Source organism: Nerophis ophidion, linkage group LG16, assembly GCF_033978795.1.
Source record: "Nerophis ophidion isolate RoL-2023_Sa linkage group LG16, RoL_Noph_v1.0, whole genome shotgun sequence".
NCBI lineage: Eukaryota > Metazoa > Chordata > Actinopteri > Syngnathiformes > Syngnathidae > Nerophis > Nerophis ophidion.
This window is the reverse complement of record NC_084626.1, coordinates 52,185,512-52,203,180: the sequence shown is the minus strand read 5'-3', so window position 1 is coordinate 52,203,180 and position 17,669 is coordinate 52,185,512. Positions and strand designations below refer to the sequence as shown.

Below are 17,669 nucleotides of genomic sequence, written 5' to 3'. Positions count from 1 at the left end.
GTATTATTTACTGTAGTTGTAATAACAGGCATGACGTGCTGTGTGTATCATAATCAATATAAAAGTGTGACTCACTCTGTTTTCGTCCAGGAACATTTAGGTACGCACTCCATTTATGTCAAAATAGCATGGCCTCAAATTCCACATTTTGCAGCTTAAGAGTCACTTTCGCCTCACTCTCTCGGCTTCCGTCTGTGCCAATGTCTTACTCTTCCTTGGTGCTCGCTTCTAGAAGCAGCAGTTCATCTTCAGTTTATTCAGCCTCAAAAAGATAAGGTTGTGAATCTTCTTTTGTACAAAAATAGTCGTCTTCGTTGTTTGTCACTGACTGCCATGATTACAACACTAACTTGTGTGTGTTTCCGGAAAGAGCATATTTGTAGTTAGAAGTAGGAGGTGCGCTGCTAAGGAAACCAAAATCGATGCACTGAAAAAATGAGTTCCGGCAATGATTAAAATGCCCAAAATAAGGAAAATATTGTTCATATTCCATGTTGTTATGAAGGTGTCTGTTACTACATTATACATACTTGCAGTGTGTATATTGTACATATTGTTATGAAGGTGTCTGTTACTACATTATACATACTTGCAGTGTGTATATTGTACATATTGTTATGAAGGTGTCTGTTACTACATTATATATATACTTGCAGTGTGTATATTGTACATATTACATATTGTTATGAAGGTGTCTGTTACTACATTATATTTACTTGCAGTGGGTATATTGTACATATTGTTATGAAAGTATCTGTTACTACATTATATATACTTGCAGTGTGTACATTGTACATATTACATGTTGTTATGAAGGTGTCTGTTACTACATTATATATATACTTGCAGTGTGTATATTGTTCATATTACATGTTGTTATGAAGGTGTCTGTTACTACATTATATATATACTTGCAGTGTGTATATTGTTCATATTACATGTTGTTATGAAGGTGTCTGTTACTACATTATATATACTTGCAGTGTGTATATTGTACATGTTACATGTTATTATGACGGTGTCTGTTACTACATTATATATATACTTGCAGTGTGTATATTGTACATATTACATGTTGTTATGAAGGTGTCTGTTACTACATTGTATATATATATTTGCAGTGTGTATATTGTACATATTACATGTTGTTATGAAGGTGTCTGTTACTACATTGTATATATATATATATATATATATATATATATATATATATATATATACTTGCAGTGTGTATATTGTTCATATTGTTATGAAGGTGTCTGTTACTACATTATATATATACTTGCAGTGTGTATATTGTTCATATTACATGTTGTTATGAAGGTGTCTGTTACTACATTGTATATATACTTGCAGTGTGTATATTGTTCATATTACATGTTGTTATGAAGGTGTCTGTTACTACATTATATATATATATATATATATATATATATATATATATATATATATATATATATATATATATATACTTGCAGTGTGTATATTGTTCATATTACATGTTGTTATGAAGGTGTCTGTTACTACATTGTATATATATATATATATATATATATACTTGCAGTGTGTATATTGTTCATATTGTTATGAAGGTGTCTGTTACTACATTGTATATATACTTGCAGTGTGTATATTGTTCATATTACATGTTGTTATGAAGGTGTCTGTTACTACATTATATATATATATATATATATATATATATATATATATATATACTTGCAGTGTGTATATTGTTCATATTGTTATGAAGGTGTCTGTTACTACATTATATATATACTTGCAGTGTGTATATTGTTCATATTACATGTTGTTATGAAGGTGTCTGTTACTACATTATATATATACTTGCAGTGTGTATATTGTTCATATTACATGTTGTTATGAAGGTGTCTGTTACTACATTGTATATATATATATATATATATATATATATATATATATATACTTGCAGTGTGTATATTGTTCATATTGTTATGAAGGTGTATGTTACTACATTATATATACTTGCAGTGTGTATATTGTACATATTGTTATGAAGGTGTCTGTTACTACATTATTTACATGAATATACTTGCAATGTGTATTTAAGACTTTGATGGAGGGCTTTAAAAGTGTTTTAGAGGCTTGCAAGGCTACAATGGTGATTTCCTTTAGCCGCATCTTCTAAGCGTTTTTATCATTTTTAAAATCCAGGGGAAATGAAAAGATATGTGATCATGTCTCTCATAATGATTGTGAACGATAGGCAGAATTCCCCAAAAAGTGCAGTTCCCCTTTATGGATTTATCTTCTGCAGGCAGCCCCATTCAGCAATATGTCAACATTGTTTTCTTGTTAACATGTCTGAGAAGTTCAAGCATCGTGACAATAATCCTACCCCCTTTTTTTTGCATGCTCCAGTCTTTACTATGATTCCTCTAAACCAGGTCCCTTCACGAGACACCAAGTCTGGACGAAAAGTCTTATTTTGTTTGTTCATTCCAGAATACTTGCTGCACAAGGCCAAGCCAGACCTGACCCTGGTGGACGTCAATAATAACACAGTCCTTCACTTAGCCTGCACTAAGGTTACACAAAACACATGCATGTACTATTCGCCACTCACGACAACCTCGGCATGTGTGCAGCAACAATTCACGTCAAAATGTGCTCTCATTTATGTAACGCCTCGATCTGATTTCCTGTGCAGGGTCAGGAGATGTGTGCCTTGTTGCTTCTTGGAGAAATCAATGATCCCTCCCTCATAAATGCAACAAATAGTGCGCTTCAAATGTAAGTTGTCTTCCACCGCCGGCTCCTTTTTTTGTCTAAAAAACCCATCAGTAATGATGATGCATGTCTATAATACAAACCCTGTTTCCATATGAGTTGGGAAATTATGTTAGATGTAAATATAAACAGAATACAATGATTTGAAAATCCTTTTCAAGCCATATTCAGTTGAATATGCTACAAAGACAACATATTTGATGTTCAAACTGATGAACATTTTTTTTTTGCAAATCATTATCTTTAGAGTTTGATGCCAGCAACACATGACAAAAAAGTTGGGAAAGGTGGCAATAAATACTGATAAATTTGAGGAATGCTCATCATATACTTATTTGGAACATCTCACAGGTGTGCAGGCTAATTGGGAACAGGTGGGTGCCATGATTGGCTATAAAAACAGCTTCCCAAAAAATGCTCAGTCTTTCACAAGAAAGGATGGGGCGAGGTACACCCCTTTGTCCACAACTGTGTGAGCAAATAGTCAAACAGTTTAAGAACAACCTTTCTCAAATTGCCATTGCAAGAAATTTAGGGATTTCAACATCTACGCTACATAATATCATCAAAAGGTTCAGAGAATCTGGAGAAATCACTCCACGTAAGCGGCATGGCCGGAAACCAACATTGAATGACCGTGACCTTCGATCCCTCAGACGGCACTGTATCAAAAACCGACATCAATCTCTAAAGGATATCACCACATGAGCTCAGGAACACTTCAGAAAACCACTGTCACTAAATACAGTTCATCGCTACATCTGTAAGTGCAAGTTAAAGCTCTACTATGCAACTGAAAGCCATTTATCAACAACATCCAGAAACGCTGCCGGCTTCTCTGTGCCCAATATCATCTAAAATGGACTGATGCAATTTGGAAAAGTGTTCTGTGGTCTGACGAGTCCACATTTCAAATTGTTTTTGGAAATATTCGACATTGTGTCATCCGGACCAAAGGGGAAGCAAACCATCCAGACTGTTATCGACGCAAAGTTGAAAAGCCAGCATGTGTGATGGTATGGGGGTGCATTAGTGCCCAAGGCATGGGTAACTTACACATCTGTGAAGGCACCATTAATGCTGAAAGGTACATCCAGGTTTTGGAACAACATATGCTGCCATCTAAGCACCGTCTTTTTCATGGACGCCCCTGCTTATTTCAGCAAGACAATGCCAAGCCACATTCAGCACGTGTTACAACAAATAAAGAGTGCAGGTACTTTCCTGGCCCGCCTGCAGTCCAGACCTGTCTCCCATGGAAAATGTGTGGCGCATTATGAAGCGTAAAATACGACAGCGGAGACCCCGGACTGTTGAACAACTGAAGCTCTACATAAAACAAGAATGGGAAAGAATTCCACTTTCAAAGCTTCAACAATTAGTTTCCTCAGTTCCCAAACGTTTATTGAGTGTTGTTAAAAGAAAAGGTGATGTAACACAGTGGTGAACATGCCCTTTCCCAACTACTTTGGCACATGTTGCAGCCATGAAATTCTAAGGTAATTATTATTTGCAAAAAAAAATAAAGTTTATCAGTTTGAACATCAAATATGTTGTCTTTGTAGCATATTCAACTGAATATGGCTTGAAAAGGATTTGCAAATCATTGTATTCTGTTTATATTTACATCTGACACCATTTCCCAACTCATGGAAGCCTCTATCTCCACCCAGGCCCCTTCACATCGCGGCCAGGAAAGGTCTGGCGACTGTTGTGCAGGTGTTACTCAGCCGGGGTGCAGCGGTCATGGCTGTGGATGGCGAAGGTAAGGTACATTAGCAAATGTCAGGTCTTATTGGCAGGGGGACTTCTTTATTCATGCTTGAACGATTCTAGAAACAAACTAGTTTGAGTTTATTTCGAACATTCAAGCGTACAACATGATTGTGAAATTCTTTCTGTAGTGGGCTCTCCTGATGCTGACAGATCTTCACAATAGCCCGGATGTCCGATGTTATCAATGTCTTTTATTGGCAGAGCGCACACGCTAGGGGAGCATACAACTTTTCAGTCCCTCTGGCGTGTTGTCTCTCTGGTCTTCTCCCTGGCAATGTTCAGTGTGCGTCTGCTCACCTGCAACTCCAACTCCCTTATCGTGTGTCGGCAGGGAGTTGGCATGTGATTGGATGATCAGTCCCAGCTGGGTAATCCAATCAACTGCCAGCTGGGTAATCCAATCAACTGCCAGCTGGGTAATCCAATCACCTGCCAGCTGTGCCTCAAGGCCGGTCCACACACACTCCATTACTGCAGGAGGCGCGCCGACCACGCCCCCCTCCACAATGACACATCACAATTTCCAGTTTCTCTTTTCAACATGTTCGAAAAGGAGCAGGAAGGAGCAAAGCTTTTTTACTCCTACCCCTTTTCTTTTACATAACAGTTGCTAAATCTTTTGTTCACTTCCTGTTCTCAATTTTTTTCACAATATACTCTAAGTAATAACAATAAAAATAAATACATAATACTCGGTGAAGTAAGTTACATTTCATATAGTGAGATGAGTACGATTATTTTGAAAATGAATGGATGGATGGGGGCGGTACCTCTGGATTGGGAGACCGGGTTCCTCTCTTTAAGAAGGGGAACCGGAGGGTGTGTTCCAACTATTGTGGGATCACACTCCACAGCCTTCCCGATAAGGTCTATTCAGGTGTACTGGAGAGGAGGCTACGCCGGATAGTCGAACCTCGGATTTGGGAGGAACAGTGTGGTTTTCGTCCTGGTCGTGGAACTGTGGACCAGATCTATAGTCTCGGCAGGGTTCTTGAGGGTGCATGGGAGTTTGCCCAACCAGTCTACATGTGCTTTGTGGACTTGGAGAAGGCATTGGACCGTGTCTCTCGGGAAGTCCTGTGGGGAGTGCTCAGAGAGTATGGGGTATCGGACTGTCTTATAGTGGTCCGCTCCCTGTACGATCAGTGTCAGAGTTTGGTCCGCATGGCCGGTGGTAAGTCGGACCCGTTTCCAGTGAGGGTTGGACTCCGCCAAGGCTGTCCTTTGTCACCCATTCTGTTCAGAACTTTTATGGACAGAATTTCTAGGCGCAGTCAAGGCGTTGAAGGGATCCGGTTTGGTGGCTGCAGGATTAGGTCTCTGCTTTTTGCAGATGATGTGGTCCTGATGGCTTCATCTGACCAGGATCTTCAGCTCTCATTGGATCAGTTCGCAGCCGAGTGTGAAGGGACCAGGATGAGAATCAGCACCACCAAGTCCAAGTCCATGGTTCTCGCCCGGAAAAGGGTGGAGTGCCATCTCCGGGTTGGGGAGGAGACCCTGCCCCAAGTGGAGGAGTTCAAGTACCTAGGAGTCTTGTTCACGAGTGAGGGAAGAGTGGATGGTGAGGTCGACAGGCGGCGTCTTCAGTAATGCGGACGCTGTATCGATTCGTTCTGGTGAAGATGGAGCTGAGCCGGAAGGCAAAACTCTCAATTTACCGGTCGAGTTAGTTCCCCATCCTCACCTATGGTCATGAGCTTTGGGTCATGACCGAAAGGATAAGATCACGGGTACAAGCGGCCCAAATGAGTTTCCTCCACCGTGTGGCGGGTCTCTCCCTTAGAGATAGGGTGAGAAGCTCTGCCATCCGGGAGGAACTCAAAGTAAAGCCGCTGCTCCTCCACATGGAGAGGAGCCAGATGAGGTGGTTCGGGCATCTGGTCAGGATGCCACCCGAACGCCTCCCCAGGGAGGTGTTTAGGGCACGTCCGACCAGTAGGAGGCCACGGGGAAGACCCAGGACACGTTGGGAAGACTATGTCTCCTGGCTGGCCTGGGAACGCCTCGGGATCCCCCGGGAAGAGCTAGACGAAGTGGCTGGGGAAAGGAAAGTCTGGGCTTCGCTGCTTAGGCTGCTGCCCCCACGACCCGACCTCGGAGAAGCGAAAGAAGATGAATGGATGAAATAAATTCAGAATGTTTATCATGGTTCTTCTTCTTTGTACTTTGTAAACACTTTAAGTTTGAAAAGTTTCTTGATGTGGATCATATTAGTACATTGTTTGATTGCTTTGCTTAATCCATTCCATCATTTAATTCCACATACAGATATACTGAAGGTCTTAACCCTTCTATTATGTTGAGGGTCAATTTAACCCATTTCAGTTTTCAGTTTCTTTTTCTTGCTGAAATCTGGTGACTTTTCCTCATCTAGGGTCATGAACTGGTGTTTAAAATCTGGACACTTTGTTGAGTAGTGGAATGTCTTGCAGAGTTTGTATACAAAGATGGTGTTGCGGGTCATTTCGACCCAGACGCTTTATCCATCCATCCATCCCAGACGCTTTAATGTGCGTAAATAGCCAAAATAAACAAGTCTCTTCGATGTACTTTTTACTTTGATGTACAATTGTTTGTATTTTGATTGCCTCTGAGACCCAGAGCCAGGTGTGTGAAGAGAGGGAACTTTCTCAAACTTGTCCTTGTCACTGTTCTCATGTCATCTCTTTGACAAACTCACCAAAAATGAGCTCCAGAAGGATGACATCTGAGGAGACAAGGACAAGTGTGAGAAAGTTCCCTCTCTTCACACACCTGGCTCCGGGTCTCAGAGACAATCAAAATACAAACAATTGTCCATCAAAGTAAAAAGTACATCAAGGAGACATGTTTATTTTTGGATCTGAACAGCTATTTACCCACATTAAAGCGCCTGGGTCAAAATGACTCGCAACATCATCTTTTTATACAAACTCTGCAGAAACATTCCACGACACAACAAAGTGTCCCAATTTACACACCAGTTCATGACCCTAGATGAGGAAAAGTCACCAGATTTCAGCAAGAAAAAGAAAGGATAACCAGTACTTTGATCAACACAAAAACTGAAATGGGTCAAATTGACCCTTAACATAATACAATTATGTTAATAATTTGGCCCTGCGATGAGGTGGCGACTTGTCCAGGGTGTACCCTGCCTTCCGCCCGATTGTAGCTGAGATAGGCGCCAGCGACCCCGAAAGGGAATAAGCGGTAGAAAATGGATGGATGGATAATACAATTGGAATAAAAAATATATTGTATGTCACTTTTCTAAATGTTTATATAACCTAAAATAAATTGTTATTGGTTTAACCTTTTTTCTTGACTCTTTTGAGTGCATTTACACAGTGCGGGTCAAAACGACCCGCAACATAATGTCATTTTTTCCAACATAATACAAGGGTTAAGTGTTGTACATGCATGCAAATGCTTTAAATTACATTTTTCTCCAAGATTATATTCCTCTTTTTTTGGAGAAAAATTGTTATATATTTATTGGGTAACAGGTTATAGTTTGCTTAGTGTATCATTTTAGCTGTTTGCAAATTCACCATGTTGTGGAATTTCAGTATTTTTGGATTCAATAATTTTAGGTCGCAAGGCCTGACTAGCTCAAACTCGAGTTGTGGTGTCATAAGCGGACTGTTTTATATGTTGTGAGAAATATTAATAGTAAAATGACGAACTCCTATCATCATATTCCTTACTCTTTAGGTCACACCCCGGCGCTGGCCTGTGCCCCCAACAAGAGAGTGGCAGACTGCTTATCCTTGATCCTGTCCACCATGAAGCCTTTTCCTCTGCGCGACGCCACCGCCTCCTGCTTCAACCCCACCCTGAAGAACTGTGGCATCGCCGCCACCTCCAATGGAAGCCTGTGTCACGCCTACGCCAAGGGCCGCACCAGCACCATCGGTATGCACGGCTGTCTCACCGACTGAGAGGAAGAGTGTAGCATCCATACTTCAACTTTAGTCATCTCTGAAGTCTCATTACACCTCTTAGCACCTTTGTTTCAGTTGAATGAACTTCCTGTCCTGTGAATTATATTTATATAGCGCTTTTCTTTAGTGACTCAAAGCGCTTTACATAGTGAAACCCCATATCTAAGTTACATTTAAATCCGTGTGGGTGGAAAGGCGAGCAGGTGGGTAAAGTGTCTTGCCCAAGGACAACGGCAGTGACCGGGATCGAACCCGGAACCCTCAATTTGCTGGCACGGCCACTCTACCAACCGAGCTATACCATAGCTCCTGTCCGTGCGGAAAGTCTTCACAGCACTTCACTCTTTCCACATTTGATGTATTTCAAAATGGAATACATTCATGTTTGTCCTCAAAATTCTACACACAATACCCCATAATAACAATGTGAAAATGTTTTTCTTAAAAAACATTTTTTGCAAATTTCCATCCATCCATTTTCTACCGCTTATTCCCTTTCGGGATCGCGGGGGGCGCTGGCGCCTATCTCAGCTACAATCGGGCGGAAGGCGGGGTACACCCTGGACAAGTCACCATCTCACCCCAGGGCCAACACAGATAGACAGTCAACATTCACAGTAGGGCCAATTTAGTGTTGCCAATCAACCTATCCTCAGGTGCATGTCTTTGGAGGTGGGAGGAAGCCGGAGTACCCGGAGGGAACCCACGCAGTCACGGGGAGAACATGCAAACTCCACACAGAAAGACCGAGCCTGGATTTGAACCCAGGACTGCAGGACCTTCGTATTGTGAGGCAGACGCACTAACCCCTCTGCCACCGTGAAGCCCTTTTTACTAAAAGAAATACATGTTCGTAAGTATTCAAAGCATTTGCTCAATACTTTGTCCATGCACCTATGGCAGCAATTCCAGTCTTTTTGAACACGATGCCACAACCTTGGCAGACCTATCTTTGGACACTTTCAACCATTCCTCTTTGCAGCACCTCTAAAGCTCCATCAGGTTGGATGGGAAGTGTAGGTTTTCATCCAGGATGTCTCTGTACATTGCTGCATTCATCTTTCCCTCTATCCTGACTAGTCTCCCAGTTTGTGTTCATCAAGTATGTCTCTGTACATTGCTGCATTCATCTTTCCCTCTATCCTGACCAGTCTCCCAGTTTGTGTTCATCAAGTATGTCTCTGTACATTGCTGCATTCATCTTTCCCTCTATCCTGACTAGTCTACAGGTTGGTTTTCATCCAGGATGTCTCTGCACATTGCTGCACTCATCTTTCCCTCTATCCCGACTAGTCTCCCAGTTGGTTTTCAGTCAGGATGTCTTTGTACATTGCTGCCGTCATCTCAGTCTAGTCAGGGAGGTGCCCGAGACCATGGTCACTCTGTCAGAGCTGCAGCATTCCTCTGTGGAGAGAGGAGAACCTTCCAGAAGGGCAATCCACCAATCAGTCCTGTACGGTAGAGTGGCCAGACAGAAGCTATTTCCTAGTAAAATGTTTGCCAAAATGCACCTGAAAGACTCTCAGACCATGAGAAACTACATTCTCTGGTCTGATGAGACAAAGATTGAAGTCTTTGGCGTGAATGTTTGGAGGAAACCAGACCAATACCACCCTCATACAGTGAAGCATGGTGGTGGCAGCATCATGCTGTGGGGATGGTTTTTAATCAGGAACTGGGAGATGAGTCAGGATAGAGGGAAAGATGAATGCAGCAATGTACAGAGACGTCTTGGATGAAAAAGTAAAAGTTAACGTACACACACACACTAGATGTGGCGAAATTATTCTCTGCATTCGACCCATCACCCTTGATCATCCCTTGGGAGGTGAGGGGAGCAGTGAGCAGCAGCGGAGGCCCCGTCTGGGAATCATTTTTGGTGATTTAACCCCCAATTCCAACCTCTTAATGCTGAATGCCAAGCAGGGAAGTAATGGGTCCCTTTTTTATAGTCTTTGGTATGACTCGGCCGGGGTTTGAACTCACAACCAACCGACACTCGAACCATTTGGCCACTGAGTAGGTTACTGGGAACTGGGAGACAAGTCAGGATAGAGGGAAAGATGAATGCAGCAATGTACGGAGACATTTTGGATGAAAAGCAACGCTTCCCATCCAACCGGATGGAGCTTGAGAGGTGCTGCAAAGAGGAATGAGAGAAAGTGCCCAAAGATGGGGGTGGCAATCTTGTGGCATCGTGTTCAAAAGGACTTGAGGCTTTTATGGCCGCTAAAGGTGCATCAACTAAGCATTGAACAGAGGTTGTCAATACTTATGTACATGACATTTTGATTTTTAGTAAATTAGCAAAATTAAAAAACTAAAAAATAGAGATGTCCGATAATGGCTTTTTTGCCGATATTCCGATATTGTCCAACTCTTATTTACCGGTTCCGTTATCAACTGATATCTTGGAATTAACACATTGTTCGGCCTGATTTTGTTGTGATGCCCCGCTGGATGCATGAAACAATGTCACAAGGTTTTCCAAAACAAATCAACTCAACTTATGGAAAAAAATGTCAATTATTGTTATTGAAGTCACAACGTGCATTATTTTTTTTAACATGCTTCAAAACAGCAGCTTGTGACCATACAGGTCACACTGAGGGTGGCCCGTATAAACAACTTTAACACTGTTGCAAACATGCGCCAAACTGTGACCCACACCAAACAAGAATGACAAACACATTTCGGGAGGACATCCGCACCGTAACACAACATAAACACAACAGAACAAATACCCAGAAACCCTTGCAGCACTTAACTCTTCCGGGACGCTACAATAACATCTACGGCTTTTGGAGCTCAGTGCACAACTGCACACAACTAGAAGGAAACGAAGCAAAAGAACGAATAAGAGACATGGGCGACAACGAGTAAGAAGAAGAAATACGCTTGCAAGTTCCAAAATGATTGGGAAAAAAGTATTTCATTTCATCCAGGACAGCTCCCAACACCCGCCGCGCCCCCATCTCCCAAATTCGGAGGTCCCAAGGTTGGCAAGTATGGTGACACTCCGTACAACGGCGTTTTAAAAAAGTCATACATTTTACTTTTTGCAACCGATACCGATAAATTCCGATATTACATTTCAAACCATTTATTAGCCGATAACATCGGCAGCCCGATATCTTTACTAAAAAAAGCTTTGCACATTGTCATTATGGGGTATTGTGTGTAGAATTTTGAGGACAAAAATGAATGTTCTCCATTTTTTGGACGGGGCAAAGGGCAAGCGCCGTGAATACTTTGTGCGTGCGAAGACGCCACACAAGCCCGTCCTTTTGAGTCGTGATTGCAGGTGGTTCCTATTGCGCTTCATGTCACCCGCCGCTGCTATTAGCCAACTTGTGTGCACCTGGAGAGTATTAGGTTTCTTAATCCACTTTTTTAGTGCTTTTATAACCGTTATGCAATGAAAATACCCTAAGCACTAAACTAAAACTTGCTCATTGCCGTCACGGCGGGCTCCCCGTGGCTGTATTTTATTTAGCATGTTTATTCTAAATGAAGGAGGATGGCATGATGAGTTGATATTACAGTAAATAAGCCAGAAGACAGAAAACAAAGGTCGTGTAGAAAATATAGAAATCTATTTATGTTGAATTGTACATGTCAAGATGAGCTGTTGTTATGCACAAGGACCTCGGATGCCTGTTTTACTCTCTGCCACGTCTTCAAATCATCTTAGTTTTGAATTATAAACCCAAACAAAGCTTTTCCCAAAGTCAACAGCGATATTGAATATTGTGTTGAACTGGAAAATGATGATCATGCGCTTTTCCATTTTTTAAGTATGCATTTTATGTTTGACATACTGTATTTGTAGTTGGCCTTTAAATAAGTTCACCAACCGGGGATTGAACATTTCTAAGCTAAAGTGAATATAATTGACATCTTTCAGGTATGTGAAGAAACATTTGGTATGAGTTGTGCCAAATGTATTCTTTTATGGTTTGAAGGTCGTAAGCTGACCTACATTGTGACCGCTGCACTTTCAAACTTTAATGTCTTTAAAATGGTTTTAGGCTAATTGCCCTCCTTAAAGGCCTACTGAAAGCCACTACTAGCGACCACGCAGTCTGATGGTTTATATATCAATGATGAAATATTAACATTGCAACACATGCCAATACGGCCGCTTTAGTTTACTAAATTGCAATTTGAAATTTCGCGCGGAAGTATCATGCTAAAATGTCGCGGTATGCGCTTGACGTCATGCATTGTAGAGGACATTTTGTTCCAGCAATGTTGTCTCTTTTCATCACATAATTCCACAGTATTCTGGACATCTGTGTTGCTGAATTTTTTGCAAATTTTTCAATTAATAATGGAGACATCAAAGAAGAAAGATGTAAGTGGGAAGCGGTGTATTGCGGCCGCCTTTAGCAACACAAACACAGCCGGTGTTTCCTTGTTTACACTCCCGAAAAAATTTTGTTCCAGCACTGTTCACAGCTATAAGTTGTCTCTTTTCATCACATAAACCCACAGTATTCTGGACATCTGTGTTGCTGAATTTTTTGCAATTTTTTCAATTAATAATGGAGACGTCAAAGAAGAAAGCTGTAGGTGGGAAGCGGTGTATTGCAGTCGCCTTTAGCAACACAAACACAGCCGGTGTTTCCTTGTTTACATTCCCGAAAACATTTTGTTCCAGCACTGTTCACAGCTATAAGTCGTCTCTTTTCATCGCATAATTCCACAGTATTCTGGACATCTGTGTTGCTGAATTTTTTGCATTTTTTTCAATTAATAATGGAGACGTCAAAGAAGAAAGATGTAGGTGGGAAGCGGTGTATTGCGGCCGCCTTTAGCAACACAAACACAGCCGGTGTTTCCTTGTTTACATTCCCGAAAACATTTTGTTCCAGCACTGTTCACAGCTATAAGTCGTCTCTTTTCATCGCATAATTCCGCAGTATTCTGGACATCTGTGTTGCTGAATTTTTTGCATTTTTTTCAATTAATAATGGAGACGTCAAAGAAGAAAGATGTAGGTGGGAAGCGGTGTATTGCGGCCGCCTTTAGCAACACAAACACAGCCGGTGTTTTCTTGTTTACATTCCCGAAAGCTTAACGATGGAACAGAACGGTCAAGCGAACGTGGTTCCCTACCACTTGTCAACCGGCAGGTTTCGGTGAGAAAATGGTGGTAATAAGTCGGCTCATACCGTAGACATGAGCGGAGAGCTTGCGTCGTTCCTCCTGCACCTGTCAAAGAGGTAGCTGCGGACTCTTTTGCCTTCTCCCACCAGCTGACCCCGACCGTCGGATGCTTCCACCATGGAGGAGGGAGAAAAAAAATCTCAGCCTCAGCGAGAAACGTGGCTTCCCTCGGAGACACTGGTGGTCACACCCCTGCGACTTTCAGGTTGTAGAGGTACAACCATATAATCTCACTAAAACACTAGTAACACAATAAGTAGATAAGGGATTTTTCAGAATTATCCTAGTAAATTTGTCTAATAACACCTGAATCGCTCGGGTGTCTAGGTTTTTTTTTATTCTTTTTTTTCTAGTCCTTCACTCTCACTTTCCTCATCCACGAACCTTTCATCCTCGCTCAAATTAATGGATAAATCATCTCTTTCTCGGTCCGAATCGCTCTAGCTGCTGGTGGCCATGATTGTAAACAATGTTCAGATGTGAGGAGCTCCACAACCCGTGACGTCACGCGCACATCGTCTGCTACTTCCGGTACAGGCAAGGCTTTTTTATCAGCGACCAAAAGTTGCGAACTTTATCGTGGATGTTCTCTACTAAATCATTTCAGCAAAAATATGGCAATATGGCGAAATGATGAAGTATGACACATAGAATGGAGCTGCTATCCCCGTTTAAATAAGAACATCTCATTTCAGTAGGCCTTTAACATGCTCCTTTACAGCATTCAGTTGTAGAAAATCCCTTCTACATATTACTGATATCAACCTGTTTTGAGCAATCTCCAACGTGTCTTATTTGGGCAACAAAAAGAATCATTAGAATATATCAGCAAGTGTGAACAAGTGTGTCTTCCATACAGCTCTTTAACATTTCAGGGTAACAACTTGAACAATGTGGGAATTAACTTGAGAAAAAATAAAAAAAAGCACTACTTTGGGATGTGTCTTGTATTTGTTTAGCATTCTTTCTCACAGAGGTGTTAATGTACTGGTTTACTTAGCTATTTTTTAAAAAAAATACCTTTTAATTATTCCATCCATCATCCATCATCTTCCGCTTATCCGAGGTCGGGTCGCGGGGGCAACAGCCTAAGCAGGGAAACCCAGACTTCCCTCTCTCCTATAAGTGACCAGACGTCCGAGATCAAAACTGGGAATATAATCCCAGAAAAGGGGGAAATAACGGTTAGCTATTTTTAAATTGAAGAAAGAATATGATTATGTTATATATACACGTGTAGATCCTACATCAGGGGTCAGCAAGCTTTTTGAAAGCAAGAGCTACCTCTTGGGTACTGATTAATGCCAAGGGCTACCAGTTTGATACACACTTCAATAAATTGCCAGAAATAGCCAATTTGCTCAATTTACCTTTAACTCTATGTTATTATTAATAATTAATGATTTTTATCTTTGTGGAAACACTGATCATCTTAATGATTTCTCACAATAAATATATATAGAAACAGATAAATATGAAAAAAAATTAATGGGTATTTCTGTCTGTCATTCCGTTGTACATTTTTTTCCTTTTTTTGTAGAGAATAAATGATGAAAATAACACTTAATTGAACGGTTTAAAAGAGGAGAAAACAGGAAAAAAATTAAAATTAAATTTTGAAACATAGTTTATCTTCAATTTGGACTCGTTAAAATTCAAAATTCAACCAGAAAAAAAGAAGAGACAAACCAGCTCATTCGAATCTTTTTGAAAAAATTACAAAAATACTTTAGGGAACATCATTAGTAATTTTTTCTGTTTAAGATTAATTTTTGAATTTTGATGACATGTTTTAAATAGGTTAAAATCCAATCTGCACTTTGTTAGAATATATAACAAATTGGACCAAGCTATATTTCTAACAAAGACAAATCATTATTTCTTCCAGGTTTTCCAGAACAAAAATTTTAAAAGAAATTCAAACGACTTTGAAAGAAGATTTCAATTTGGTTCTTCAGATTTTCTAGATTTGTCGGAATATTTTTTATTTATTTTAATCATAAGTTTGAAGAAATGTTTTACAAATATTTTTTGTTGAAAAAACAAAAGCTAAAATGAAAAATTAAAATAAAATCTATTTATTATTCTTTACAATAAAAAATAAACATTTACCTGAACATTGATTTAAATTGTCAGGAAAGAAGAGGAAGGAATTTAAAAGGTTAAAAGGTATATGTGTTTAAAAATCTTAAAATAATTTTTAAGGTTGTATTTTTTTCTCTAAAATTGTCTTTTTTGTGAATTATATTTATATAGCGCTTTTCTCTAGTGACTCAAAGCACTTTTTACATAGTGAAACCCAATATCTAAGTTACATTTAAAACCAGTGTGGGTGGCACTGGGAGCAGGTGGGTAAAGTGTCTTGCCCAAGGACACAACGGCAGTGACTAGGATGGCGGAAGCGGGAATCGAACCTGCAACCCTCAAGTTGCTGGCACGGCCGCTCTACCAACCGAGCTATGCCGCCGCCTTATAACTTTCTGAAAGTTATAAGAAGCAAAGTAAAAAAGTAAATGAATTTTTTTAAACAAGTGAAGACCAAGTCATTAAAATATTTTCTTGGATTTTCAAATTCTATTTGAGTTTTGTCTCTCTTAGAATTAAAAATGCCGAGCAAAGCGAGACCAGCTTGTTAGTAAATAAATACAATCGGATTCGACGAAACCTCATCAAGCTGGATGCAATCTTACTTGGAGGGGAGGAAACAGGTGGTAGAGGTGCCCCTCCCCTCTCAGTAAGCTGTGGAGTCCCCCAAGGCAGTCTACTAGGAACTTTACTGTTCCTAATATATGTAAATGACATGCCATCAGCATGACACTGTGAATTGTTCCTGTTTGCGGATGACTCGGCCCTGCTGGTATCCGGCAAGGACAAGTCACAGGTGGAACAAATCCTCAGTGCTGAACTCCTCAATATTTGCACCTGGCTCGCTGACAACAAGCTATCCATACACTTAGGTAAAACTGAATCCATCCTATTTGGGTCCCATATCAACCTTAAGAAGGTCAGTGACTTGACTATAAAAGTGGGTGACATTGTTATCACCAGGAAGGATGAGATCACCTACCTAGCTTCCATTCTAGAAGCTAATCTTTCCTGTGATAAAATGGCATCAAAAAGGTCAACCAAAGAACGAGATTCCTCTACAGAATCTCCTCTCTGGTCAACAAAAGCACCTTGAGGATTCTAGCGGGAACTCTCATTCAACCCTTCTTCGATGACGCTTGCACCTCCTGGTACCCCAGCACCTCCAAAACCCTCAAATCTAGACTCCAAACATCCCAGAATAAGCTAACCCGGTCACTTTTAGACCTCCACCCCAGATCACACCTCACTCCTACCCACTTCTCCAAAGTGGGCTGGCTCAGGGTGGAGGACAGAGTCAAACAACTTGCACTGAGCCTGGTCTATAAAATCCGCTCCTGATACCGAAGTCAAATTACTTCCTTAACGTAAATGACCGCCATAACCACAACACCAGGGGGAGCTCCACAAACCACATTAAACCCAGATTCCGATCTAACAAAGGTCTTAACTCATTCTCTTTCTATGCCACATCAATGTGGAATGCACTCCCAACAGGTGTAAAAGTAAGTGCATCTCTATATTCCTTCAAAAGCGCTCTAAAACAACACCTCCAGGCAACTTCAACCCTTTACTAATACCCTCCTCCATTCACATCCCATCTCCCCGGATTATAAACAACTCAAATGTACTTCTAATGTATATACTTGTTCTTATGCTATGTGAACTCACTATGTTCTCTGCTGGCTGTACATATCCTACTAAATAAGACCTACACTGTTTCAATGTCCACATTTCTCTGTTGATGACTGAAGTACTGATATCAACCAAAGCTCCTCATTGATTGTAAATAATGTAAATAATTCAATGTACATACTATGATGATTAACTTGTGTGATGACTGTATTATGTTGATAGTATATATTTGTACCATGAATTGATTAACGTGGACCCCGACTTAAACAAGTTGAAAAACTTATTGGGGTGTTACTATTT

The 17,669-nt window shown here is 40.6% G+C and overlaps 1 protein-coding gene across 2 annotated transcripts in view; it reads left to right on the top strand.

Moving 5' to 3' along the window:
- Positions 1-14,585, top strand: part of LOC133535564 (serine/threonine-protein phosphatase 6 regulatory ankyrin repeat subunit C-like) — an 83,710-nt gene extending 69,125 nt beyond the window's left edge. For both annotated transcript variants that reach the window (XM_061875493.1, XM_061875492.1), the window contains exons 25-28: positions 2,488-2,570; positions 2,693-2,775; positions 4,446-4,537; positions 8,248-14,585. In XM_061875493.1, the coding sequence (XP_061731477.1) occupies positions 2,488-2,570; positions 2,693-2,775; positions 4,446-4,537; positions 8,248-8,474 (485 nt within the window). In that variant the 3' untranslated portion in view covers positions 8,475-14,585. The remainder of the gene's footprint in view (positions 1-2,487; positions 2,571-2,692; positions 2,776-4,445; positions 4,538-8,247) is intronic.
- The last annotated feature ends 3,084 nt before the right edge of the window (positions 14,586-17,669 follow it).